Consider the following 27,713-nt stretch of genomic DNA (forward strand, 5'->3'; position numbering starts at 1 on the left):
GCAAATATAAAAAATATCTTTATTGAAAATGAAGAACATTATCAAGAAATATCAAACTTTTACAAAAAGATAACAATCTCATGTGAACAAAGGCAATCTTTAAAATGTATCAAAGCAATGGAGAAATATTGCACTTTTTAGGATTGTTCAGCAACAACTTGATTATAAGGCAGAAGTTTACAATCCCCATCTTTGTGGAAACATCCCGTGTTGATCAGTTTCAGCTTTGTTGCACATCACACACTGTACCAGGTTTAATACCTTAATTGCAACTGCATAACACACTTTGTTCAACACCTGAATTACCTCACTTCTAAAAACGTTACCATCAGTGTAAAATGTGCACAATTCTTAACTCCAGAATTTGGATTTAGAGGAAACTTCTGCTCATTCCAAAATACAGTAGGTGCATGCAGTTCTACAAAAAAGAAGCCTGCTTACATGGCTAACTCCGTTATATAACCTGAAAGTGTTTACAGCTCTAGGCACATTTAGCTTCTGCAATAGTTTACTAAAATGATTGCATTAAAACGTTGAACTAGATTCATAAAACATAAAAAAGAAAACCAGTGTAACATTTTGAGCACGTTTTAGACAGTGCCTTATAAGAATGGCTAACAGGAGATGATTCCTTTAAAGATATTCTGTATTGATTAATCTTTACAAACTAATACATTCTCGACAGTGAGTTCCTGGACTGTGAAGTATTGATATTGGATATAAAATGACTTAAACATATTCCGAGTCCCACTGATTAGCTGACCTCCGGAGGAAAAGGAAGCACCATGTGTCCACGTAAATTATACATACATTATAAAGTGCTCTGATGAGAGTCGTTGCTCCATTTCCTTGGCCTCTAATTATTTAGCCTCAAGAAAATAACAGGCAGGCTGTTATGTTATTGTTTGCATAGTGAGATGTGATTAGTCCATCAGAAAAGTGGTGCCTTGGTCTTTGGTTTTGAAATAACAGACAGTAGTTCACGGAGCAGCCGTCACAGGAGCTAATGTATTTTTTTTAACACATATCTCTCACACCCCGGCAGGACAGAGTTAAGTGTGATTTTGTGCATTTCAGGTATTCCACTGAAGATTTTTCACATCCAAAGTTCAGCACTGGTGTTTTAATATTTTTTTTTATCTGCTTTGGTTCTCTGTTGCTTGCATCATGGCTCTGAATCTTGAGTTTTCATCTGCCAGCAAGGCAGCGGGAGTGTCAAACTCCAAAATCTATCAGAATGAAAAGGATAGAACAGCATCAGTACCAGCATGTACAATTTCAAATCGGAGGTTCAATTGCTCATTCGACGAGCTTGTGTAGAGAGAACAAAAATCAAGGCCTATTATTTTTCAACCCAAGTTTTTTCCCACAGGGAGTATATGTGAAGAACTTTAATGTCTGGAACATATTGACCTCAGGCAGCTTTGTTACGCTTTGATCGATCATTGAAAAGGTACTTAGAACTCAAATGTTGATGGGGCTCAAACTGAAATACTTTCTTCCCGCTATATTGGAGATCTAATAATGCAGACGGACAAGATCAGAGATATACTAACTAAATAATATGAATAATATTAACAGCCGTGTAGAAACTGCTGATTTCTCTGGCCCCCGCTGCATGGAGACCAGCGAGCATGGTCACATATCAGTGGTATATTGCCACCATGAATCTAGTCTATTCTGATGCAGTCATCACATTTCACTCCTACACTGTCCTGAGATAGAGAAGGACACTTCAATAATAACTGGTTTAAGGGAAGCTGAAGCTCTTAATCATTTGTGTGCATTCCATGTTCACGGTGTGCATCACACGTCAGCTTGAATGCAACACCACCACAAGTGAAATGTGCACTGCATGATCCAATCCATCGCCTCGAAGAGAGCAATTCACACAGTAACCCGGGGTTTTCAACTTGGGAATGAGTTTAAACCGTATGGGGCCGTATGGTGCAATCATACAATCAGAGGTGTTGCCGTTATACACACCTGTCCGTTGTCCAGGACCATGACCCTGCTGCAGCTCATCACCGTGTTGAGACGATGGGCGATGATGAGCGTGGTGCAGTTGCCAAACGCACAGCGAATGGTCTCCTGGATGAGCCGGTCCGTCTCAGTGTCGATGGCTGCCGTGGCCTCGTCCAACATAAGAATCTAGAAAACAAAACAACAAAACAGCTATGAAAAAATTGAAAAATAAAACTAAAAGGCAAGACAGGTGCCACAGAACAGGAGATTACAACATCAAACCAAAGGCATGCCCGTGGTGCCTGTGTTTGCTGTAAAATATGCAACATTTTAGGATATTATTATGAATACTAAATTAGGAAAAACATTTGCTGCTCATATCTATGAGATGGAGCTCTGCTTCGTACCACTAGGTGTCAGTGTTATCCCATGCAGAGACACGCACGGTAACACTTTTATAATTTGAGGAGGTTGTCTTCTGTTATCATGAAGCTGAAAATGATCTCTTACTTGAGCTGCTATCATCATCCATGTAAAACAATGTTCCACATGTAACATTTGAACTCGCTGTATCATACAATCAGCACCTTGCTGTTGCGCAGCAGAGCTCTGGCCACACAGAGCAGCTGCCGTTCTCCCACCGAGAAGTTCTCTCCGTTCTCCGTCACCTCTGAGTGGAGCGAATGAGGCAGCTGGCTGATCTGAGGAAAGAGGAGTGGTGTACAGAGGTATCAGGATGAATGTTCAGGCCTTTTTATATTCAAGCAATGTACTGTTTGGTATGCTCTGACAGTGTTGAACCTTCTTGTCACTTACCCGCTCTTTAATGTGCGTATTCTCAAGAGCTTCCCATATCTGGGAATCAGAGTATTGATCCCATGGGTCTAAATTTGTCCTATTGGAAAAAAATACAATTGTGATAGTCATTAACCAGTTTAAACATAATGATAATTTCACACATACAGTTCAGTATACTGCCGTTAATACACTCCTTAACCTCTAGCTGACTAAGGTACATTTTCACCTGAGGTAGTCGACAAAAATAAAGCAACTTACTGCTAGTTTTTGTAAACACAATGCTGATGTTTGTTTTTTGAAAGAGTCTTAAATGTAAAATTCAGCATTTCCCTTCTTTCATTTCTTATTATTTTCTTTCTGCAAATATTTCCCTCTGGTGTGGCTTTGCATTCACACTAATAGACACAGAGTCTATATTATAATAGTCCTACATCCCTGCTGCGCCCACACACGGCAAATAGCATCACTAGTATCACTTAAACATGTTGAGGAAACCATCTCAAGGCAAAGAGTGGGATATAATATCAATCAATATGGATATGGTGTGTTAACTTGATGAGAGACTCGGATGCTTTGAACAGGCAGGTTGACTGAAGCCACACCACCTTTTGTGGCAGAGAGCCTACAACTATAGAGGAAGTGTATATATATAAAGTTTATGTAAGAAGCACGTATTTGGCAACGTAGTTGCACCACTAGACGCTGAGGGATTTTCCATTGCAGTTGTTTAAGAGCACATAAACAGTTGAGGGCGAGGTTTTTCATCATGCTTCCCTCTGCCCTGCTTTTTCCATCTTGTAAACCACGGAACAATGCGTAGGTTACAAATCCTGTTCATTGAAGTAATTTTCATCGGCATTACCTGACTGTCCCGATGAAGAGCACCGGCTCTTGAGGAATGATGGCTAGCCTGCTTCGCAGGTCATCAAGACCAATCTGTGCTACATCGATTCCGTCAACGACGATGGAGCCTCCAGACAGCTCCACGAGTCTGAACAGAGCGACGCCCAGAGAGGACTTTCCTGCACACGCGGACAGAAGAGATGCTGCATGAAGAAATGTGTGTGCACATGAGAAAAAGAATGAACACGCTGCTGACTGGAGACCAGAAAGGTTCACCTGATCCTGTTCGGCCCACAATGCCAATGGTCTCTTGAGGCAGGATGGTGAAGGAGAGTTTCTTGAGCACAAGCGGCAGAGCGTCACGATATCGCATCTCCACATCCTTGAAGGTGATGTTTCCCTGCTCAGGCCAGGAGGGAGCAGGAGCATCTGCCTCGGAACTTAGTCGGGGTGCTTCACTCTCGAGACACTGAGATAAGGAGAGGAGATGGAATCTGGTATTAATCTCTAAATCTTTGCGGAGGGACAAGCTCCCGAACTGATGTGCAGTGGTTTTCTGTCTCTGAGCTTTTGTTTGAATTTGAGACGGGAAAAAAAAAGTTGACGTTGATATTCGTCTCTTTGCCGTTTTGATGCCTGTTGTGTGAAACACGCCTTGTCATGTGCTCTGGAGAGTGTCAAGAGCTCACGCTGGGTTTCTATCTGCTTCCCGCTGAGGTCATCACACATACACAATCACAGCCACACACGTCTGGACATGCCAACTGTGCTAAATTCAACTGCTTTGCTATTCTGGGCTGGTCTGCGCTTGATGGTGCAATTCTAGACAACGTCTCAGTCTCCGTGAACATGTACAAAGTGCCTGAGAGCCACATAATCCACCTTCTTCGCTGTGCAAATCAATGCTCTTACCTTAATATAATGATCGATCCTCTCAACTGATGTAAACCGAGCTTCGGTCTCTGTGAGCAGCCGCACGGTAAACTGAAACAAGCCGGTCAGCTGGAGGTGAGAGACCAACAGAGAGAGGCGGAAGGTTAATGGTTAACACCGTGGAACCAATTATATGAAACACTCACTTACTGCTCCAGCAGTAAAACAATCAACAGATTTACAGCCAAATCAACAGATCTGTTGATATGGCTCCTTCGCAATTCTCTTCGCAATACAACATGCACTAAATCACTGAGCATTTAACAAATATTAGACGGTTTAACAATGAGAAAAAAAAACCATTCCATAACAGGCTTTTGAAATACACATGAATCGAGTACTTTGATGCACCCCCCTCCAAAAAGGAGGCTGAACATGGTCATTTGAAGCCAAGTTTGAATGCCAAAAAACTTATTCTAAACTACTGTTTAGCTATATTCTATAAAACTATAACATGCCTTTTAATCTGAGCTGTTATAACCAGAAAAGGCTTTATTTTGCCACATGTTTAATCCCATCTGGAGCTTCCATCTACCTTCTTTTCAGCGCTTTAAGACGACTAGAGTTGCCAGTGTCTCCATACCACATGTGTTTGTTTACAAACCTGCACTGCGTATGATATAGCGAGGCCTGCGGAGGCTGGAGGTATCTGATTGTGCATGAAGACAATAAGAAGTGCGACACCAGTGATAAGAGAGATGCTGATGAGGTCCAGGCGGACAGCCAGCCAACGCATGGCGCAGCTGAAGAGGTAGTTGGAGGCCTGGTTGGTGTCCAATAATTCCTGATATCTGTAAAAAAGGAGATTAATGCATTTCAACCACAGCAAAATCAAGAAGAACTCCATCATCCCATGCTTGCATGTATGCAGTTTGGTATATTTACTCACTGAAGAGTAAACTGAAAAACTGCAACGAGAGATAATATTCAATTAAAGTTTAATGATCTCCATTCCCGAAAGGCACGATTCTCCTCACCTTTGGAGGAAGTCGTGCCCCCTTCCGTAGGCGTGGATTGTGGAAAGTCCCTGAAGACTGCTGGTGATGTGAGAGGTGAATGGTGATTGGCTGATGTTCTCCAGGCGCTTCAGCTCACGGATCAGAACGCTGGAAATAGATAAGCTTAAACATTTACCTACTTCTATAGGAATTCATCTAATCGTGTAAATATGGTGTAAATATGCCAATAGAAATTATTAAAAGAAATTGTAATATCTTTTGTACATCTGGCAGTTTTGTAGGGTCTATAACATCATATTTTGATGAACTGAAAGTTAGTATTAAAATATCCATTCTTATTACAGGCAACAATAGAAATGCATTACAACTAAAGTATTAAAAAAAAAAACTATCTCCTTAAATCCTAATAAGGTAAGTTGGTTGCACTGCAGTATTGAAAAGTCTCCATTCAGGTTTGCCTCATTTGAATAAAAATGGAAGAGTATTGTATGCAAATAGGCTCCAGCATGTGAGGAGCAAATCTCTCAAATAAATTACACTAAAGGGGAAAACATCACGAGGGAACACTTCCTCATAAGCAGTAAGTACTGTAAAATCCAGGATGTAATGTGAAGTGCAAACCTTTGAGAAGGTAATTTGGTCTGGTTTGAAAATCGAGAGTATTTGAGCCAACTGATATTGCTGCCAATTATTTATTTAGTGAGATACTTAAACGAGCACAGACATTACCCCTGAATGCTGGCGCATCACTAAAGAAAGAGGGAAAGGAGGAGGAATCAGCTTTAATGATGCAGTTGTGTGGTCGATGGGTAATGATGACACGGTGGACGGCGAGGGATACGGTCCACGGCGCTCTCCTGACAGAGCTCAGCTCGTTTCCTGCTATCTGATGCATGTGCAATATTACGAGCACAGCCGGATATACAATCGGCAGCCAGAGAGACACCGGACTCGCCGTTGACGGGGTCGTGCGGAGTGAGACAGGCTTATTGACAAAAGTGGGGGTGTTCTCTCTACTTTTATACACCACGATAGAATGGATGGTGCATGTGAATTACTCGTCTCCCATGAATCATTTGGTTTTCTCATAAAAGCCCAGAAGACAGCGGGAAGCAACGTGACACCTCTTTGCTTCAAGGCTGCGATGCAGACAAACATGTTTACGCCCTGGGCCGTTTCATTTCAGAATTCAATAAAGGCTGCTCTGGAAGTGGGAGAGACGGTGTGATGTAACATCTCCACACACATCCTGGGATGTCATGACGTATTCAGTATTTTGTCCTTTTAAAGCGTTGCCAAGGGTGATGAAATAGCTGGGGATCATCTCTTCCTCCTGTTTTCAGTGTGATTAATAGGCTACACATCAAGCGACTCTTAAAAAGATTAATGAAGATATTGTATAATTAAACTGCTCCCTAAGTACACAAACTGGTATCAGATCTGAGTAAAGAATTCCATGGACAAGATATCAAGTGGCTTATATCAGCAGACGGTGAAGGGACGTTATTGAGAGCAGGTTTCCCCCACAAAATTCAGCTTTACCAGACACATATGTTTTCACATCAAAATTATCATGTGTCATTTGTCATGACTTAATATATGATGTAAAGGCCAGTCACATTCTTCTTGATCTCTGAAGTACAGGAAATAACTATATGTTGTGGTTATTTCCCAAGATACCAGCGAGCTGGAATACCTTAGTGCATTCACCCTTTATGGACACATTTCTAAACTATAAATTGTGACTAAGGCAGAGTCACAGATCATCCAGGGCGCTCTCGCAACACTTACCACATAACAGAAGCTGTGAAAAGTCAAGTCAATGACCGATAACACTCCACACACAAGATTATCACTGCAACTCTCTCAGTTATTTACCCTCCCATAAAAGATACTTATCACAATAAGTTTGCATCAAATAATTCATAATACCAGGAAGTCAAAAGCTACCAAATACTCAATAAAATATATCTTTATTAAAGCAAGTAGCTGACACTTGTGCTTCAAATCAGAGACAATAATCGCCAACTTTGCCGCTCAATTACTGGACAGTTCAGTCTCGTCGACCTCTTTAACAGCAGGAAGTGGTCCTGAACCAGAGAGTGGACATAAAGCTATCGACTAACTGGTGCATGATATTGAACATCTAGCTGCTTAGACATTTCTCCCAGGACCTGGCAGAGAAGTAAATGCAGCTAAATGTTTATTGTAATGTGAACATTTGTCCGGAGGCCAGAAACCCGATTTCAAATAAATGCAAATGTTGCTCTGTGTCTGCGAGCGATTGTTTGCTCACACTTCAACCCAATTAACTTCATGAGCCAGTGTGCATCTGTCGGCTTATTTGGACGTTTTTCTGCACATCGTGGCCAAAAAAAATCAACTGACGCAGCTAGAAGTTACTCGTTGCTTACTCATCACTTGCTGCCGGCAACAATCCTCTGATCGCTTGCAGGGAGATGAAGTTTGAATCTCAGGCTCGATGCAAATATCAATATCAATGATTAACAATTGAGAGTCTGACCTGGAGACACGGTAGACAATGAAGAGGAAGGCTCCCAGGGGCAGGATGGAGATCAGGAACCAGGGGAAGACGATGCCCACCATTCCCAAGCAAAACAGCACCAGGGTCAGGTTCTGCAGAAGCATCTCAGCTTGCATGGTGAGACGCACATCGACTTTGGAGAGGAGACACATCAGATATCAGACACGCTGTGTGGTGCTGGATTTATCCATCTCCAGAAGTGAAGAAAATATTCCCTTTGTGCCCCCCGAAGTGCTCTCATTGTTTTTTACTTAAAAGGAAGAAAGAAGGGGGTCCTCACCTTTTTAATAATTACCTGCCAATTTCTATTTGACCTCACTCTCAATAGTGTTCACACAACTGGAAAATAACAATATCCTGGACACCAATAGGAATTTTAAACCAAGCTTTCTTACCAGTTTAGACACAATCTCCAACATACATATAATACTGCAACATGTTAGGGCTGGTGCGTATCCATCTTCCCATCTTTTTTTTTAGATTGGCAACTGCTGTATGCCCTGGTGTATATTTGGAGGGCTTTTCTCCCATCAACCGTGACCAATTATCTTCAACGGTTTCTACTTCGAACACGTCTACCTGTCTCTTGGACCCCATCCCGACGAGGCTGCTTAAAGACGTTTTGCCTTTAATTGGCGGCTCTCTATTAGATATTATCAATGTGTCTCTGCTAACAGGCCACGTACCACACTCCTTCAAAGTGGCTGTTATTAAACCTCTCCTGAAGAAGCCCACTCTGGATCCAGAGGTATTGGCTAACTACAGACCGATCTCTAACCTCCTCTTCCTCTCCAAGATCCTTGAGAAAGTGGTCGCAAATCAGTTGTGCGACTTTCTACATCATAATAGTTTATTTGAGAAATTTCAATCAGGATTTAGAAAACACCACAGCACCGAGACGGCACTGGTGAAAATTACAAATGACCTCTTAATGGCAGCAGATAAAGGACTCTCTCTGTCCTGGTCTTGTTAGACCTTAGTGCTGCATTCGACACCATTGACCATGACATCCTGTTACAGAGACTGGAGCAGTCGATTGGCATTTCAGGCACGGCACTAATTTGGTTTAAATCCTATTTATCAGATCGATCTCAGTTTGTATTTGTAAACGATGACGCCGATAACCACCAACGTTAATCACGGAGTTCCACAAGGTTCTGTGCTTGGACCAATTTTATTTACCTTATACATGCTTCCTTTGGGCAATATTATCAGGAAACACTCCATAAACTTTCATTGTTATGCAGATGATACTCAACTATATCTATCGATAAAACCAGAGGAGAGCAACCAACTCGGTAAAATTCAAGCATGTCTTAAAGACATAAAAACATGGATGACCTGCAACTTCTTGATGTTAAACTCAGACAAAACCAAGTAATTTTAATCGGCCCTGAGCACCTCAGAGATCAATTATCTGGTGATGTGGATTCTGTAGACGGCATTGCCCTGGCATCCAACACCACTGTAAAGAATCTTGGCGTTATCTTTGATCGGGACTTGTCCTTTAACTCCCACGTAAAGCAAATCTCAAGGACTGCATTCTTTCATCTTCGTAATATTTCAAAAATCAGGCACATCTTGTCTCAAAAAGATGCAGAAAATTGGTTCACGCTTCGTTACTTGAGACTGGATTACTGCAACTCCTTATTATCAGGCTGCTCTAATAAATCTCTTAGGTCCCTCCAGTTGATCCAGAATGCTGCAGCTCGTGTTCTCACTAAAACTAAGAAAAGAGATCACATCACTCCTGCACTAGCTGCTCTGCACTGGCTCCCAGTAAAATCAAGAATCACTTTTAAAATTCTTCTCTTAACGTACAAAGCCTTGATTGGTGATGCACCATCATATCTTAAGGAGCTTGTAGTACCATATTGCCCACTAGAGAGCTGCGCTCACTAAATGCGGGACTACTTGTAGTTCCTAGAGTCTTAAAAAGTAGAATGGGAGCCAGAGCCTTTAGTTATCAAGCTCCTCTTATGGAACCAGCTTCCAATTTCAGTCCGGGAGGCAGACACAGTCACCTCATTTAAGAGTAGACTTAAGACCTTCCTCTTTGACAGAGCTTATAGTTAGGGCTGAATCAGGTTTACCTGGTCCAGCCCCTTGATATGCTGCTATAGGCTTATAGCTGCCGGGGGACGTTTTAGGATGCACTGAGTACCTATCTCCTCTTTTTTCTCTCCTTAAGGATGAATTTTCATCTCTCAATCACACGTTACTAACTCAGCTTTCTCCCCGGAGTCCTTTTGACTTCACGTCTCATGGGGTCATCGGACCCTATGAGACGGCATAGATCCTATCTGCCTGATGGATCATCGAGGCCTGGGTCGTGGAATTCCTGTCCTGTTGAGACTCCGCCCACTGTTGAGACCCCGCCCACTCCTCCTCCTCACCGCCATCTGCCTGATGGATCGTGGAGGCCTCCATCGTGGAATATGCCTACTATGAACTATTCATACACTCTGTCATATTCATTGAATGTATTTTAACTCTAAATCTGTCCTTCTGTACACATTACATCTATTGCATCTGTCCATCCTGGAGAGGGATCCTCTGTTGCTCTCCTGAAGGTTTCTTCCCTTTTTTTCCCCCTGAAGGGTTATTTGGGAGTTTTTCCTGGTCCGATGTGAGGTTTTGGGGCAGGGATGTCTATGTGTACAGATTGTAAAGCACTCCGAGACACATTTGTGAAATTGGGCTCTACAAATAAACTGAATTGAATTGAATTGCATCAAAATGGCCACAGCAACCCACAAAATCCACATGTCAATCAAAGCCACCAGTGAAGTAGATCACAGAAAGGCACCACAGTGTCTTGGCAGGACACACTTTCAACCAGGGTGACTTGACTGACTGAGAGCTCGCTTGGGGGAAGGTTCACAGTCAAGAGAAATCGAGTCTCACCCTCATCCATGTCTCTGGAGAAGCGGGTCAGGATACGGCCCAGAGGTGTCGTATCGAAAAAGTGCATGGGGCTGAGGAGGAGTCGGCCGAATAGCTTGTCGTGGAGCACAGAGGCAGCCTTCACCGTGCACTGTCAACACAAACAACAGCCGTGTTTGAAACTCGCGACACGACACATAGAAACAACAACTTTAGGAAACATACGGAAATAATCACGGCTTGGATAAACAGACTGTTGGAAGGAAAATGGTCTCCCAGTGTGCTAACCCTAAACACAATGGATAAATATAGTGGCACTCACATGTTGGCTGCATAGTTATAAACGCTGCCTCACCACATGCTAAGCGTGTGCACAGTGGTGGGTAATTCCACCCCTCACACAAAGCAAGATGTCAAAACTTCTTTTATAATGAGTTTCTGTGAGGCTGACATAAAGGTCATGACCCAATGAGCAAGAGACATTTCACCAATAGGACAGAAATAACAGGTGGCAGCAGAGAACAGATTAATTATATTAATGGAATATTCAACACTGCCAAAGATCTCATCACAGCTAGGGGTAAAAAAGATTAGCTATCTTTGAAAAATTAGCAATTTCAAGTGGCACACATGAACGTGGGGACCTAACCTCTGAATGCAGTGTCAGCATGGGTTAGCTTGAAAAGGAGGACACACACACACACACACACACACACACACAGTAAAGCCATGAGATATGGCAGCGGACAGTTTAATGGATTTGGCCTACAGGCATTTTCAATTATAGCCAGAAACCAGTAGAGCATGAACAAATGACAATAAAGACAATTAGAGAGCACTCTGTAACACTACACTAATACATCAACGATTCATATTCTTTTCAAACACCACTGTTGTTTCAAAGTTCATCAGGGATTGAGTGGATAAAGCGTGTGACAGAAGGAGGGAAGTCTCGGGGAAGCTTACCTTCACAAACACCAGCCCTCTCAAAGTCTTCAGCAGCAAAGCAGCTGCCATGGAAACGACGTAAACAGTTGAATAGTACTGAATGTGAGGGTTGAGTGTCATGCTGTGGCTCGGCATCGTTTCATTCACGAAGATTGACGATGTGTTCTGAGGGCAGATGGAGCAACAAATTACCAAGAGTAAGAACAAATAAAATCCAATTTCTCCCCATGGAGGAATTTTGGCTCTAATGAAACAGAGAAAAGCACACACTTTGGAATACAATATAACAAATAAAAAACAGTCAGTTCAATGACGTTTCCTATTCTTAGCACATTTCTCAATAGCAGCTGCCACCTGCTTTGCTGCACATCTGTTTCTTCACTGCTAGTGCTTGTTTTTAATTAAGCTTACCGTAGTTCCGTTACTTTTTTAATCATGCACATTCAAATTAATGCTCAGTCGGCTGCTACAACTCACTGAAGCGTAGTAATTCTTTTTCTTTTGGGAGCCAGATACACACTAAATAGAGGCGTCTATTGTACTAAAGCAGGATCGTCTCCTAACTCACCCCGCTGCCCTGCCTGATCCAGTAGCTCAGCCACCAGTTACTGAAGGCTATGCTGCCCGTGGTGGACAGGAAGAGGAAGATGTTGAGGATGAAGACCATCGGCCCTCCTGCTGCTTTGATGTAGGCTCCATACACAGACCAGGCCACTGCACCAGAACCCTTCTCCTCCGCTTTCATCAGTCGTTCTGAATGAAAGATGTCACGTGTGAAAGGGTCTCAAGGAAACTATGCATTTAACAGGAAAATGAGGCATGGTCTCTCACCTCCTTTCATGCTCTCCATTTTTGGTCTGACCATGGCATTAACAACAGCACCGTCAGCCTTTGCTGCATCTGCATCTGCCCCATGCCATTTGTTTTTTAAATTATCTTTCACCAGATTCTAAGAGACAGGCAAGGAGTAGAAAGTGAGCTTTGAGACATGCTACAACAAATCACAGCAGATGGAACAACAACACACAACACGTCATCTCAACAGAGATATCGGTGACAGAATCTTTAGCAGCTCACTAGAAAAAAAATCAATGCTAGCATAAATAATGACCGGCCATGTATGCATTAACATGTCCAGCTATTGTGCATGCCTTTCTGGCCTGTGAATTATTCAGCGTGTAATGTTCCATGTTTTTGTGCAGTGGGGGCAACGATGCCTTACTCAAAAGAGCTGGCCTGGTGCCTCGTTTGGCCCTGGCCTTACCTCCTGTTGCATGCTGTTGAATAGGCTGGCATAGTCACGCTCTTTACCCATTAGCTCAGCGTGGGTGCCGTGCTCGGCAATCCGCCCGTCCTTCATCAGAATAACTTTGTCACAGTCAGACAGATACTAGAAGATACAAAAGGTATGAGGGAGCGGCAAACTGTAAATAGCTAGTCGCCAGAAAGTCATGGAATATATTCAAGATGCTAAAAACAACAAAAGATATACTACTTATTTTGAATGCTTTGTATAGAAATTTACTAACAGCCCCTTACCTGCAGCTGGTGGGTTACAAAGAGCACCGTCTTGCCTTTGGCGGCACCCCTGATAGCTTTATGGAAGATGTGGGAACCAACACAAGCATCAACCGCACTGAGAGGGTCATCCAGGAGAAGTATGGGCCGCTCGCTGTAGAGGGCACGAGCCAGGCTCACTCTCTGACGCTGCCCTCCACTCAGGTTGGCACCTCTCTCTCCTATCTATTCATAAACATTTTAACAAAACATTTGAAATCCATAAAAACGCTGCTCTTGTTGTGGTTACATAAACTAAAACTGCGGCACACAGGAGTAAAGAAGCATTTAAATCATATTACTGACAAGCTGTTCTTTTTTAATACCTCAGTCATATCTCCATAAGGAAGCTCTGCAAGATCTGTGAGAAGGCAGCAGGCTTCCAGGACAGCATTATATCTGATGAGGAAACAATAAGGAAAGATGATAAATTAGGGATCAATTTAAGCCTATATTTCCATTTTTTATAACATCTTACACAGTTTTTCTTACTTGTCTTCGTCATACTCGTTTCCAAACAGAATATTCTCCTTCAGTGAGTCATTGAGGATCCAGGCTTGTTGTGCCACATAAGCGAAGCCGCCCCTGACAGCGACATTACCCTCTAACAGGGTCATCTGCAACAATAAACCAGCATGTTGGAAGCAGAACAAACACTTGAAACATTCATTTTTCAAGGTTGCTGCACGGCATTGGGTGTGGAAAAAAGGTTCAAAAAGACTATTCTTTTTCTGTCCGTTCTGCCTGAAGAGGAAACTGAACAATCTCACCTGTCCCAGTAGAGCAGACAGGAGGGAGCTCTTTCCGCTGCCGACACCTCCACAGATTCCAACTAGTGAACCCTAGAAGGGGATCAAAACAGTGGCATTGTGGGCATTACATGAAGCAGGCAACGGTTTGTCCAACTCTTTGAATAAAAATGTCCTTAATCCACGTATTGTTTATGTTTGTGTTGGTACCCTCTTAATGCGTTGGTCAATGCGGTGCAGGGTCTTGTGCAGTGGAGGTCGTATGCTTTGGGTGGAGGAGACGGTGCTTTGTGGACTCTCCTGCTCCATATTTGTGAGGAGACTTTGTGCGTTGGGACCTTCCTTGTTTCCTTTGTCATCCTCTGTGGAAATGTACAGGCTGAGCTTCTCCCTGCGCAGCACGCGCGTCATCCCTCCTCGCTTCTCGGGAGGCGCGTTCGGCTTTGCAGCCGGAGAGCGTGCCTTTTCCCAAGCCAGTGTGGCGTCTCGAAATTCCACAGCATTGTTAGGATCCTCCATTGTGACCAAAACAACTTCTCTGTCATCCATCATGAAGAGCCTCTGTGGAGACACACACACAATGTGGTGACAATGTATCTCAAATCTGTGCTTGCTGAAGATTAATACATGTTAATTGTATTTTCTTTGCTACTTCAATGTTTCTGTCTTTGCTTATGTTAAAGCAACATATTGTTTAAAGGTGTAACATATGTGAGGTTGTGCTATGTCACACATTGTGCTTATGGTATAGTCCGTCCTGTCCTTGAGTATTTCATTACATTATTATGCACTGCATTAGAGTAAAAACACAGAATACCTTTAGACCTTTTGGTGCACCCTTGGCAGAAACGTTTGCTTAACCCAGGTTGGCTCTGTGAAACCATCCCTCACTAACATGCGACTTTTAACAAGTGTTTGGAAAACAGTATGTCAGAAAATACCAGTCTGGGAGTGGGTGTGTCTTAGCTTTTGAGCGGCTCTGACAGAGGCAAACACCTGACCTGCCCATTGGCAGTGTATCAAAAGTCAAACATCATGCTCGACAAACCAGTGTTGGGTTGGATTAAAAGCAATTTAAGTGTCTCTGTGAAAGTGGTGGTTGACAAGACTGCATTTCTCACCTGGAATCGTTTAACTGCGACAGCACCCTCTGACAGTGACCTCACCGCCAATGGTGTGACTTTCAGGGAAAAGGTCATCGAGTTGAAAACGGCAACCACCGTGAAAGCCTGAGGTAGGGTGTGTAGAGATGGAGACAGTTATTTACTAAATTGTTTACCTGGGGTCAAACCTGACTTTAAAATCTATGAAAGCGCATTGCAGCTAGAGACTCGTCACTTCAACTTAATAAACATTACATTAAATAATCTTTTGTTGTTTGTTATTTAGCAAGAAATGAGATACCAACATATCCCAATATGTTTACAATGAAGATGGATGAATCCAAAATGAATGTCTAATACCTGCGCTGCAGTAAGTTCTTGACCCAAAGCCATATGCAGGGTGAATGTGCACACACTGGCTATCACCACGACGATGGGAGCCACACCCACTGTGAGGCTCTGGACAACCCCTGCACGCTCCAGTATCCCCCTCTCTTCTGATCGCACCTCTGTTGAGATATATGAGAGAGAGAGAAAGATAAAGAGAGAGAGAGAGAGAGAGAAAGAAAATAAAGTAAAGGGTTGAGTCACTCCCAATGGATCTCCAGTGCACTTTTAATCAACAATCCTACAAGAGTCACTAGCCACGACACAGCGAGTGGACAGAAATAGATACAAAAGAGAGGATGGGGGCCCAAACATCCAAATATGATATGAAAGGGGGCTTCAAAACCTGCTGAACCTTGATAACTATACACGTCTAATGGCAAAATACTGCCCCTCTTCCTCCATGTTCGTATCTCCCAAATACACACTGCTTGCTGCTTTGTGGGAGCAAACACTGGAACAAAAAGCTTGTGTATCTTTCAGACATAGCAGCACTGCGTGTGAAATATGAGAACTCCCTCCTTCGTTTCCCTGGGATTCGCTTTGGATGCTATGTGGGTTTCTTACAAAGCAAAGATCCTCCTCACGCCCCCCCTCGTGCAAAAACACTGTAATCATCAATTTAACAACAATAGTAATTGAAGAAAATGACACTAACTCTTAGGATTCATTGGCCATTAAGTCGAATGGCAATTAATTCTGATTATAATAGGTAATCACAGGACAGCAGTGAGAACGAGCCCCATCTGGCTAATTTTAAGCATGATTAAAAGTGGAAAATGATCCTTAGCCATAACCTACAGGAAGGGCCTCATGAGAAAAAGCCATCGCTAATTCATGCTAAGTATAGGAGCCTTTACAGTCATTCAAGGTATCATAAGGCCCCAAACTACCTTGCAAATTAACCTTGAAGCTGAGGGATTCAAAACTGGCCCTGATTATAGAGGATGGCACAGGGAAAGACTTAAACGGCACATGCTAATGAAAATGGATTTAGGGTCATGGTTATCTTTCGAGTTCGCTCAAAGAATGAGTCTAATTCCAGGTGATAAACTGACCATTTTGTTACATGTCTCTCACGATGATAAGCGTTCAAATGAAGCAATCCTTTTTTCTGGGTGAGTTGGGAATAAAAAAAGCCCGGGAAAGCTCTTAATTGCATGACGTTTTGCATCTCTTGACCACAAACATAAAATGAGCAGCTCCTAACACTGCTTTCATTTGGGAACACGTCAGTCACTCACTGTGAATATTCCGCGCAAAGGCATCTTCCCAACAATACATCTTGATGAACTTTATGCAGCACAAGATCTCGTTCATCAGCCTCACGCGGCGGTCAGTCACCACCACACACTTTTTGCGGAAATACGCCGTCAGTCTCGATGCGAGCATCTGTCCAGACGGGAAAAGAGGAAACGATGGCAAGAGAAATAAGTGGCAGAGAGAGGAAACGAAAGCAGACACAATCACATTAGCTCTGCTGCAAGCCTGTCCGGGGGACCAGAGTGATAAATGCCTTTCACATCAATACCAGGGTCTCCAGCTGTCAGAGTGTAATGTGAAAATAAGAGTGGACAGGAGATTGATAGCCAAAGAGTTACGATGCTTTTAGTGCTGGTTGAACTCTTCAACCGCCTGAGTTAACGTAAAGGTGCTACGTACGTCTTCAACTATTAACCCTTGTGTCGCCTTAGGGTCATTTTGACCCGATTCAATGTTTCACCCTCCTGTTACCTTTATATTTACTAACATATTTTACCCTTTGGGTTCAATTTGACGCCAGCAATTAAAACCTCCAGAAAATTATTAGAATTAATATTGTTTTCCAAGTTTAAGTGTGAGGCACTTTATGTTTGTTTGTTGACTACCGAAAGAACACCGACATTAAACATTGAATGGGGTCAAATTAATCCTAAAGCGGGGGGAGGGTGTAATATTGATTCGGGTCAAAATGACCCTAAGGCAACACAAGGGTTAAGAAAACATTTGTAACTTCTCGCTCTGAAAATAATGAGTCAGCATGAGTTTCTGCTAGCCATTACCTTTTGTTAAAACTTTGGGAAATTTCCATCATGAAATTGCTTGTTGCGGCTGGATTATGTATGATCATAACTTTCTGGAAGATTTTTGGAAATGGTTGTAATTAATCGATAGCTATAATGAGTGATCATCACTGGTATGAATTTGATAAAAGTCAGTAATGAAACTCTATTCTCTCGTATTAAAAACACTGACAGTTTTCTTTGTTGTTGTTAATATATTTTACTTTCTGTCACTGCAATTAAAGTGTCCTGTATTTTGTCTCTGTGTTTGTACCAACAGCATTGCACAACAGGCTCAAAACCTCCTTTGTGTCACTGTTACAGATGTTTAGGTTGTAGTCGTACCATGGTTGGGTAGAAGAGGATGAAAACTGCTGATCCCAGCACAGCAGTGGGGCCCAGGAAGTATGCAGTGTAGGAAAGACCCAGTATTCCCACGAGGGGCCCCCCGGCCAGCAGGCAGCCCAGTGACACTGCTTCATACAGCCGCTGGCCGTCACTGGAGCAGATGTTGATGAGCTAGGTAGAGAGACAGTAATGTACATGACAACTTACAAATATAAAATGAACAAAATATTTTCAGTGGAAGCTCGAAGCTAAAACTACAAAATCTATTTTACAAACACAGGTATCGTTCCCACGTTTACTTGTTGGACAATGATTCCACTTAAGCTTTATAATGACTAACTTTAAACAGCCTCCCTTCCCTCAGGCTTTGGGATTTGGTGAGATTTAAGTAGAAATGGTATAAAGCAGAAATGAAATCCACCTCAATCATCTGCATGTAGTGCCCTGATTTAGTTAATTTGGAGATGAGTCCCCTCCAGGATTATATCACCTACCTCGCCTGTACCGATGTCTTTAGTGCTGCGTAGGCGGAGGATTTTGTGGAACGCAAAAGTGAGAGCTGCCCCACGGAGGCGGGCGGCAGTGCGGTAGTTGACGGCCCACATGAGCGCGAGGGACCAGGAACGCATCAATTCCATGAGGAAGATCCCGGCTGCCAGAGACAGGCCATAAGGCACGGAGCTCACTGAGCTCTGGGAATACTCCAGCAGAGCTCGGACCAGGAGAGCCTGGGGACGAACAGGGAGAGAGGGGAAAGGAGACGAAAAGTAAGTAAAGTACACAGCGAAGAAAAGGAGAAGAAATCAACACATGTTGTGGGACAGGAGAAATGGGAGGAAGACGGGGAAGGAGATAAATAGGGGGAGGGTACGATTAAGGAAATGCCATAGATAGAGATGAGAAATGCATGGAACAAGAAGAAGCACAAACATAAAAAGGAAAGAGATCATAAGAGTAAAATAAGCATTGACTATTTGTAGGCCTGATGGAATGACCAACAACACTGTGGTATCAGTCAAACAGGTAAAATAAGATTGTAAATGGATTAACTGCAGAAAGAATATTTACACCACAGCTTTGTCAGCAAGTGTACTAAACAAATCACACAGGAATGTGACACACATGCGTCTTAGTTTAAGAACTAAATCCAGTTAATGCTATTAGTCGCGGGAAGCAGCAAGCACTAGTGTACACATAACGTGACATCAAAATAAACAGCTGAGAGCACAGGGAACAATGGGGCCGACTCATTAATACCAGAAACTGGGAATTCCAAACATAAAGACCCTTTCGTCTCAGGTGATGAAATTCCATATCAGTCTGTATTGCATCTTCTCCGGGTATTCGTCATGGGGGGGGGGGGGGGGGGTGGTAGCTGTGTTTCAGCTGTCTGACGCTTATCTATGGGCATTTTTCGGAGGGAGCTCGAAAGCCAAGAGTGTGACACCAAAGTGTGACTGGGAACAAACCAACTAATCGATGGCATTAACATGGGTTTCACCATCTGTAATCCCTCAGGATGTTTTAATTTCAATTCCCACAGCAGCGTGAAACAGGATAAAGGGATTTTCAGAATAGGACATGGGACTCCAAGCCAGTGACCATGTTGAAAGGCGTATTAGCTGATTCAGTGGAATATAAAAATGGAAAGGAGGATTTGGACAGTACTCACAGGCCCAACGAAGCCCGCCACCATTGTGAGGAGGAGGGAAAAGACGGCCACCAGCATGCGGGTTTGGCAGAACCTCCAGAAGACTCTGGTCAGGGAGGCCCCCTCTCGCCCTCGACTTTTCAGCTCATCGTGCCACAAAGCTTCGAGCCTGCAACCAGAAACCAGATGACACGCATACATAATGACATTGTTATTGAACATCATTTAGTGAATGATGAGTCTCAACAATTAGTCAAAGTAAAGACATGAATGCAATGCAAAGTGCTGTTATAGTATCAATTAACTGTGTGGAAAAGTGGGCATAGTGGTTGAAGGCTAAAATGATCATCAGTGAAAAGAATACTGAATACATTGTTATTTCTTTCTTAAATAAAGAGTTGCACTTCCAATTTATCAGACCGCCCAAAAGTACAATGGGGAATATAAACAGCCTGGCAGGCAATCATGGCAGTTGGAATCAAGGCAGCAAGGCTGATGATAATTTAAAGGTGACCTACAATATACAATCATGAACGAGGCACCACATAATTTGACTGAAAGGTATTTCCAAACATGTTAGCCAAGATGTGCTAGTGCACTTTGACTGCTCTAAAATGCCCCTTAAAGAGGCTAATATATCTTGTTTGGTAAATGCATCATCGCATATGGCTCTAGAAAGCAGCAGCAGAGCAGCTGCAGAAAGTAATTTACCTAATGACTTTATTAAAAACGTATCAGAGACAGACAGAACATTAAACCAACTAGACTCTCAGCAGCCTAATAATTACCACTTCAAGTCAAATGGCTCTGAATCTCAGGGACTACAATTAATTGCAGCCCAATAGCTGCACAGAGCCCAGTTTGAGCCACCGGTAAGGAGACCTCTTTGTGAGTCACACGTCTCGTGTTGCTAAACTCCATCAATGGACAAACCGACCAACAGTGAACAGAATCCAGATAGAGCAGCTAAATAGGACATATTTGGCTTTGATCATGTATCCACATAATGGTTCATATTATTACTGTATTTAGTTCTCATCCTAATTAACAACATTTGCAGATTTTAAAATGCCACAGTGCAATAGCATATCCTGATGTGAGTGCGTGGTCACACACACAGATGGAAATGAGACCACCGGGATCACAGAGTGGGATCCACAGGAGGGCCGATTTGCTTTTGAACACGGCTGAAATGTTCCTAACGGCCATCGTCTCGGTTTGCCAGATGGCGAGGCTGATGTTTCAAGTGTGTGTTGGCAGGGACATTGTGTTCGCACCTCACTGAGCACCAACAAGTGTCAACTCTCCCAGGGTGCCTTTCCCATTCCCCCACTCGCTATCATCGCTGCTTTGCATCTGGGTTGCATAACTGTTCTTGCTATGTAAACACCAAATAAAGGCGGAGTCTCCTGCGACTCCGCAGCGCCCATGCACACCATCGCCCGCCTGGGCCAATGTGATAGCTTTGTGCCGCTTCCCCTTTCCTGTGCTCTTTAGCACACACACACAAAGCAGCAGCACGAAGCCTCCGGGCTGCGAGCCAGAGCCTTTTGACAGAACTGGTCATTTGCCTCCCACACAGTTGTCACCAGACAGAAGAGAGAACTTCCTCAAATAGCCGCAAACCTCTATAGTGCTAAATCGTGGCAACATGACTCGACGGCACACGGGTCTTGGAAAAAGCATGGGTTCGCTTTTCAGTGGGCAGTAATTCAATTCAGTTTATTTGTATAGCCCAATTTCACAAATTACAAATTTGTCTCGGAGTGCTTTACAATCTGTACACAGACATCCCTGCCCCAAAACCTCACATCGGACCAGGAAAAACTCCCATATAACCCTTCAGGGGGAAAAAAGTGAAGAAACCTTCAGGAGAGCAACAGAGGAGGATCCCTCTCCAGGATGGACAGATGCAATAGATGTAATGTGTACAGAAGGACAGATTTAGAGTTAAAATACATTCAATGAATATGACAGTGTATGAATAGTTCGTAGGAGGCATATTCCACGATGGAGACCTCTAAATGGACACTAATACGATTATTGTGAGTCTTTATCGTTGATTTGTAGAATTAGTGCATAACGAGAAGGCTCCTCTCAGGCTGTCTGACAGCAAACAGTGACTTTTATCTCAGCCTGGCTCCAGTCAATAACAGGGAGACAGTGCATCGCAGGTAGAGGAGTTCATGTAACCGCCAGAGTCAGGCACTGACTCTCACTGTAATCTCTAATCCCTGCTATTCTTAGCAGCCCCTCATCCCAGCACAACGTTCCTGCGTCGGTTAAGAAAGGCTGGATGTTCACCAATTAAATCTCACTGCGCAGGCAACAAGTCCTGGTCCAACCGTTGTTTCCACGGCAGGGAATTATATAATGGTATCGAGAATGACACTTTGAACTTGAAAACATGTGGAGCAAAGTTTCCCTATATTTGTTCAATCAAGAAAAAATAGTCCCATGGCCAGAGCACTGTGTGATGTAGATCAGTTCACCTGAATACGCCCTGAAACAACAAGCTCCACTGGGCTCTTGAAACCAAAAGAACATGACTGTTTGACCTTAAATGGCTTGTTCTTCGTCTCATGATGCGTGTCTACATTACGAAACACTTCCACTTAAATTACGGGATTATAATCCATTTTGAGTTTGGTTTAATATTGAACAGAAAACTAGCAGGCACCGGAAAATCTTCCACTACTTTGAATGCGAAGCAATGCCTTTAAACCATGGATGAATTACCAACCAGGCACAGCGAGCGGCTGCCCAGAAGCCCAACAAGTCCTTGACTCACGACATACTGATCAGTAATTTGAATATTTGCAAAGTAATTCAGAGATTTTCTGACAGTATTAGCTAATGCTGCGAGCCTGTCCTGAAGCGGTACCCTTTGTCAAAAACATGCAAAACTAAAAACAAAGTGGCATGTCTGTGTGTCTGAGCATATAATGAAGATGCCAGATGCAGTCTGCTTTTTTTAACTTTATGTTTGTAAAGAGTAAGGCCGGCAATATTCCATTCTTTTAATTGTCAAAGATCCACATGAAAAGTCTAAAAACAACTTGACGCTAGTACGGCTAGTCAGTTATTTTCATCCTCACTAGACTGTCCGGGGCTCTTCACCTCATGTCCATCGGCATAAATCTTGAAAATCGTAAATAGTGCATTGGTTCGAAGATAGTTTTCGGTTGCCGTGTTGGTGTGCTAGTGAGCATCTACGTCCGCTCACTTCCAGTCAGTCTTGTGAGCGGTTCACTGCAAAAATGCCCATATTTACAGGAACAAAGGAATATATGTCACTACTTAGTGCAATAATGTGGATCATTAATCTGCTTTTAATAATGCTTTCGGATTTTATTTTATTTATTTAGATCATCCAACAAATAAGTAAAAAAGAAAATGACAAATCAAATGATCATTTAACGTAGCAAATTCTTAATATAGAATTAAACAAAAACAATACTTACGACTAATTAAATAGTATGTGTCTAAAAAATAAGGTGTACTTATATGTCCCTATTACTTATTCATAACTCAAACAATTAACCTAATTCTTTATATTCAACTCAAGCAAGGCTACCCTAATGTTATTATGCACAACCCACGTAAGGTTATCCTCCCAACCCTCCCTCATCCTTCTACCTCTTCTCCCTCTCTGTCTGAGAAAATGTTTTGGATGTTTCCCGGATTGTAAACTATAACTTTAACGATTATTTGTGTCGTCTTAAAGTCTACCAGATCCATGAACTTCAAATCATGTGACTTTAAGAAGAGTGTCAAACTGCTTCTTGAGGTCAGCGAGGTCGGAGCGATTGGCCATAGTGCACATTTCCTGCCTGGGGGGACTGAGCACGGAGGGCCTGAGCACCAAGCCGTGCACCTCCGATGTTTTGTGACAACGCGCTGACCGCTTTGCAATGGTTGGCTCAGAGCAGCTGTCAATCAGTTTTAAAAAAGTAGACGAGATAAAACATGAGCAAGACGACAGAAAGGAAGAGGTCTGTTTTTGGAGCTGCTTTCACTGCAATCAGGGTGAACAACCAGGGACTGCTGGGACCCTCCGCTCGCCGATGACCACAAGACGCCTGTTTTTGTGTCCTCCATTGCAACTCACAACTCACAAATAACCACAAAGAACTTCACCTTCAGTCAAACCCTTATCGTGTCTCACCCCTATACTGTGTTTCAGCATCAAACAGAGCATGGTCACATTCATGAGACAAACCTCAGCGGTTACCTCACCTCTGGCAGTTGATCTCAGAGGCTTCATGGCAGGACAGTCCCCACACATCGTCGATAGACAAGCTGGACGCCTTGTAGGCCTTCAGTGCCAGCGGGGAGAGCCAGTGCAGGGTCATAAACGAGAAGAAGCCGGCGTTGTCGACTGGGTGCTGGTGCCTGGAATAGAGGAGAAGATGGGTGAGATGTCTAAAAGTGCAGGCATACACTGAGGTGCTAAGTTGGCCCACATAGGCCTCTGAGAAAGAAGAGGTGCCTTTGCGCGTCAGTCAATGAAAGGTGAATCATGCCTGCAGTGTTTGAACAGTAATTTGCACGCTCTTCACAGAAATCTGAGAGAGCAGCGAAAAAAGAAGAAAAAAAATGTAGGGGCGGTTTATCAGTATATGTTCAAACACAGTGCCGTCTGTCGCCGGGTGATGGGTTCCCATCCCTTCTCATGGCCTCCTGCTTCCCCTCCAACAGTCAGCACATCCAGCAGAGAACACAAATGTGAACTTTTCTGTGTCTTTAAATGGGTATCTGTCAGTCAATCTGTCAGCCTGAAACCATCTGTGTCTCTTAATGTCGGCCTCCACCTGGCTCCCTGTCAGAGAGCCGCCACATGAACTTTAATATGGTTTTGTTTACCCGTGTGTTATTCTGAAGGGCTTTAAAAGCTGCAGGCTTTGGCGGTAGCGGCCTCGTCTCTTTGGCCCCCTCTCTGCTGATGCCTCCGCTTCCTCTTCCGCCTGCTCTGGCATCAGTTGCGGGGCGGCCAGAGGCAGACCCTCCACCCGCCCATCTGCTTCGAGGGCATCAGAGAACATGGCGGACCTTCTAGGGAGAGAACAGAAAAATACATGAATCACAAATCCAATTTAATCAATGCAATGCAGATATATACTTATGAGTAAATCACCCACTGCCGCTGCAATAAAAAAAACTCTAACTCCTAATTCTTTATTTTTATTAGCTTATATTTGAATTTAGAAGAGATTTGATCGGACGTAATCATTGCAAACTAGGGCTGCAACTAACACATATTTTCATTTTTGATTAATTGGCTGATTATCATCTTGACAATTCACTTGTAATATATAAATATATATGTGTGCGTGTGTGTGTATCAATGGATTTGTCAGTTTTTAAATTGAAAAAAAGATTACTCTATAATTATCGTTGCAGATGAATCACTTACATGAAACAGATATATATATATTAATACTTTGCTGGAATGGTTTGATATACCGAAGCAGAAGTTGATTTTTTTCTGAGATGGTTCAAATATTTTTTTGCTAGGAGAGAAACACTTGATATTTAACCTTAACTCAGTGGGGTGGCGGGGGGGGAATAAAACACAGTAATCCGTCTTCCTTTAAACCTGAGAGCTACAGTATTAGAGAGGAGCAGTGTTTTGCTGAATCACCCTCTGAGACGCAGATTGACTTGAGAAATCACCTTGCACAGAGGTCGGGGCCCGTCTTTGGTGTACAACTAAAGTGCTTATCTATTTAAAGACGAGCTGGAGCTCGGGAGTAGACATCTGAGCTGCCGGTGTGCCCATACACACCACCACTGATCCCTTCTATGGCAAAGCCCTGTGACAAGGTCGGCCAGGCTCTGTGCGGGGTGCAGATTGACTGCCCGGAGAATGCGGTCAATGCGAGATTTATTACAGATGAGACATCCCGGTAACGGCACAAACAGAGTCACAAAATAGAAATTGATACAAGTCCTGCTGAGAAATACCCTGTCACAAACAGTCACTGTTTATGTAAAAGAGTGACGGGAACCAAACACCATGGGGTTGAGGAGAAGTATGAAAAGAAGATTTGTTTCCTCGCAGCCGATATCATGTGAAGTGTGTCATATGGCTGCTTCAAGAAAAGACCTCAAGCTATTCATTACAGCCAAGAAAAGCTTGCTGGCCAGGATCAGAATTCCATATGTTTAAGAACAACATGTCCACAGCAGGTTACTTACTTGTTGAGAGTATGGACACACATGCAACACGTGTTAGCTAGTAGAACCACTGCATTGTGTGGATTTGGCCTTTACATGGGATTTGTTAAATTAGTAAGCATCACTAGACAGAATAACCCAGACAAACATCTACATTGTTTGTAAGAAAAACCCAATCATTCTGCTTAAAATCTGCCTGTATGCATCTGCTTGGATTTGACTCAAAAATGATATCATAAATAAGCACAAACAATCACACCTTAAGACAAACCCCTTGTTCATGTCAGGCCTTCCTCAAATACTGAACATCAGGCAAACCAGTGAAGGAACCGACCAACTGATAAACACTAAACACGAGAGAAAACCAGGCTAGAATCCAGGGAAGAGTCAGTTAATAATAAATACCCATAAGCAAACTGAAGCTCCCTAAAGATCCAGCCGTTTTGTTTCCAGTGTCTCCTAAAAGATCAAGAGGAATCAACACCTGTTTGATTGTAAACAGAGCAGTTTTTTAACAAAGGTCAAAAAAACATCGGACATCTACTAACTCATTTACCACTCTGTATGTCTTTAAAATGCCTTAATAAACCAAAAGGCAACTTGGGAAACACTTTCAGTGACAAATACAACTTTTTTCCAAGCGTTCAAACTATTTCACGGAGAAATATTGCCTCGTTAGTTTACTCCATCGATTTCATTTAAAGTGGTCTCATGGCACACATTCTGCCACAGTTGCTGTGGGCATCAAATGTGTTTTCGTGCAGAGTAAAAAGCCATAAAACCTTTGCGTTTAGTCCGCGGGCTGAAGTTTGCATTCACAACACACACTTACATACCAGTCGGCCTTGCTCGGGTCACCTTAGCGGCAGCACTGATCTCAGATCTGCTGTTTATGAGCAGGAAATGCAGCTGAAGATGCGGTTGACCATGTTGTCTCTTTTCTAAGCGTTGTCATGAAGACCGAAACGTGTGTCCCGCAGCCACACGGACACCTCTCCTCCGCGCGGCGGACCGGGGCTCACGAGAACACACGGGAAGGAAACGCGGCGGGTGAACGCGGTTGCCGCCTCATAGTTGACGGACGCTGGTGAACACTACGTGCCGCCTCCTCCCGGCGGAGTCTTACGGCTCCGGTTCCTCGTTACTCAAGGTGGGAGCCCCCGCTGGGAGTGGAATTCCCGGTATTACTGTGACGTCGTAACGGCTGCGCCAACCGGTGACGGTGCTCAGTAGTCGCCTTAGTAACCGTAACACTGACGAGGAAGTGCGCGCACGAGGAGGAACCGCCGGGACCGCGTCAGAGGCCGGCTCGCGCTGGATTCTGATTGGCCAGCCTCTTTAATAAGACGGTAATCACGGACTACGAGGCGACTGGTGTCTTTGCTTCGGGCAGACCGGGGAGTCTTGTTCTCTTCATTCCTGACCTTGCTTGAAAAAAGTAATTGCTATGAAATGCAACAATAGAGTACACTATACATTATATTTAAAAAGGAAAATTACTCCTCCAAGAAAATCTCTCCGGGACAAGATTTGTATAGATTGGCAAAATACATATTATACATTTTGTAAAGTGTTCCAGAGAAGATTAAAGTACAATCACATTTTAGACAATATGTATCAGACATATCTTTATTTCTACAAATTATTATTATTATTTTGTTGCAATGATAAAACAGAACATTTAAAGCATGGATTGTATACATTCAGTTACTTTTTGGACAGCAAGATTATTCATTGAATAAAACTAATCATAATATCAAACTTGTGTAAAAAATCGTACATTTTTAACAATGAATATAATATTAATTGATTGTAAACT

At 43.1% G+C, this 27,713-nt stretch overlaps 1 protein-coding gene across 3 annotated transcripts; it reads right to left on the bottom strand.

Moving 5' to 3' along the window:
• On the bottom strand, nt 1-27,114 carry wu:fb13g09 (ATP-binding cassette sub-family C member 5). 3 transcript variants are annotated; one of them, XM_056438967.1, is made up of 29 exons: nt 26,731-27,114; nt 24,581-24,769; nt 23,954-24,109; nt 19,736-19,883; nt 18,558-18,791; nt 18,061-18,234; nt 16,918-17,065; nt 15,647-15,795; nt 15,305-15,412; nt 14,394-14,744; nt 14,205-14,276; nt 13,927-14,051; nt 13,761-13,833; nt 13,417-13,620; nt 13,142-13,267; nt 12,709-12,826; nt 12,446-12,630; nt 11,896-12,042; nt 10,951-11,080; nt 8,023-8,176; nt 5,517-5,645; nt 5,144-5,330; nt 4,519-4,608; nt 3,883-4,075; nt 3,626-3,785; nt 2,782-2,860; nt 2,553-2,666; nt 1,987-2,151; nt 1-1,229 (listed from the first exon to the last, which is right to left on the bottom strand). In XM_056438967.1, exons 2-29 carry the CDS (start codon nt 24,757-24,759, stop codon nt 1,137-1,139), a joined length of 4,191 nt encoding a protein of 1,396 aa, XP_056294942.1. In that variant the 5' UTR covers nt 24,760-24,769; nt 26,731-27,114; the 3' UTR covers nt 1-1,136. The 3 variants fall into 3 exon arrangements, with proteins under 3 accessions (XP_056294942.1, XP_056294943.1, XP_056294944.1); XM_056438968.1 differs by having other exon boundaries at nt 26,727-27,114; XM_056438969.1 differs by lacking the exons at nt 12,446-12,630; nt 12,709-12,826; nt 13,142-13,267; ... (12 more) ...; nt 24,581-24,769; nt 26,731-27,114 and adding an exon at nt 11,579-11,606 and having other exon boundaries at nt 11,896-11,986.
• Between the last annotated feature and the right edge of the window lie 599 nt (nt 27,115-27,713).

This window comes from Pseudoliparis swirei, chromosome 19 (genome assembly GCF_029220125.1).
Source record: "Pseudoliparis swirei isolate HS2019 ecotype Mariana Trench chromosome 19, NWPU_hadal_v1, whole genome shotgun sequence".
NCBI lineage: Eukaryota > Metazoa > Chordata > Actinopteri > Perciformes > Liparidae > Pseudoliparis > Pseudoliparis swirei.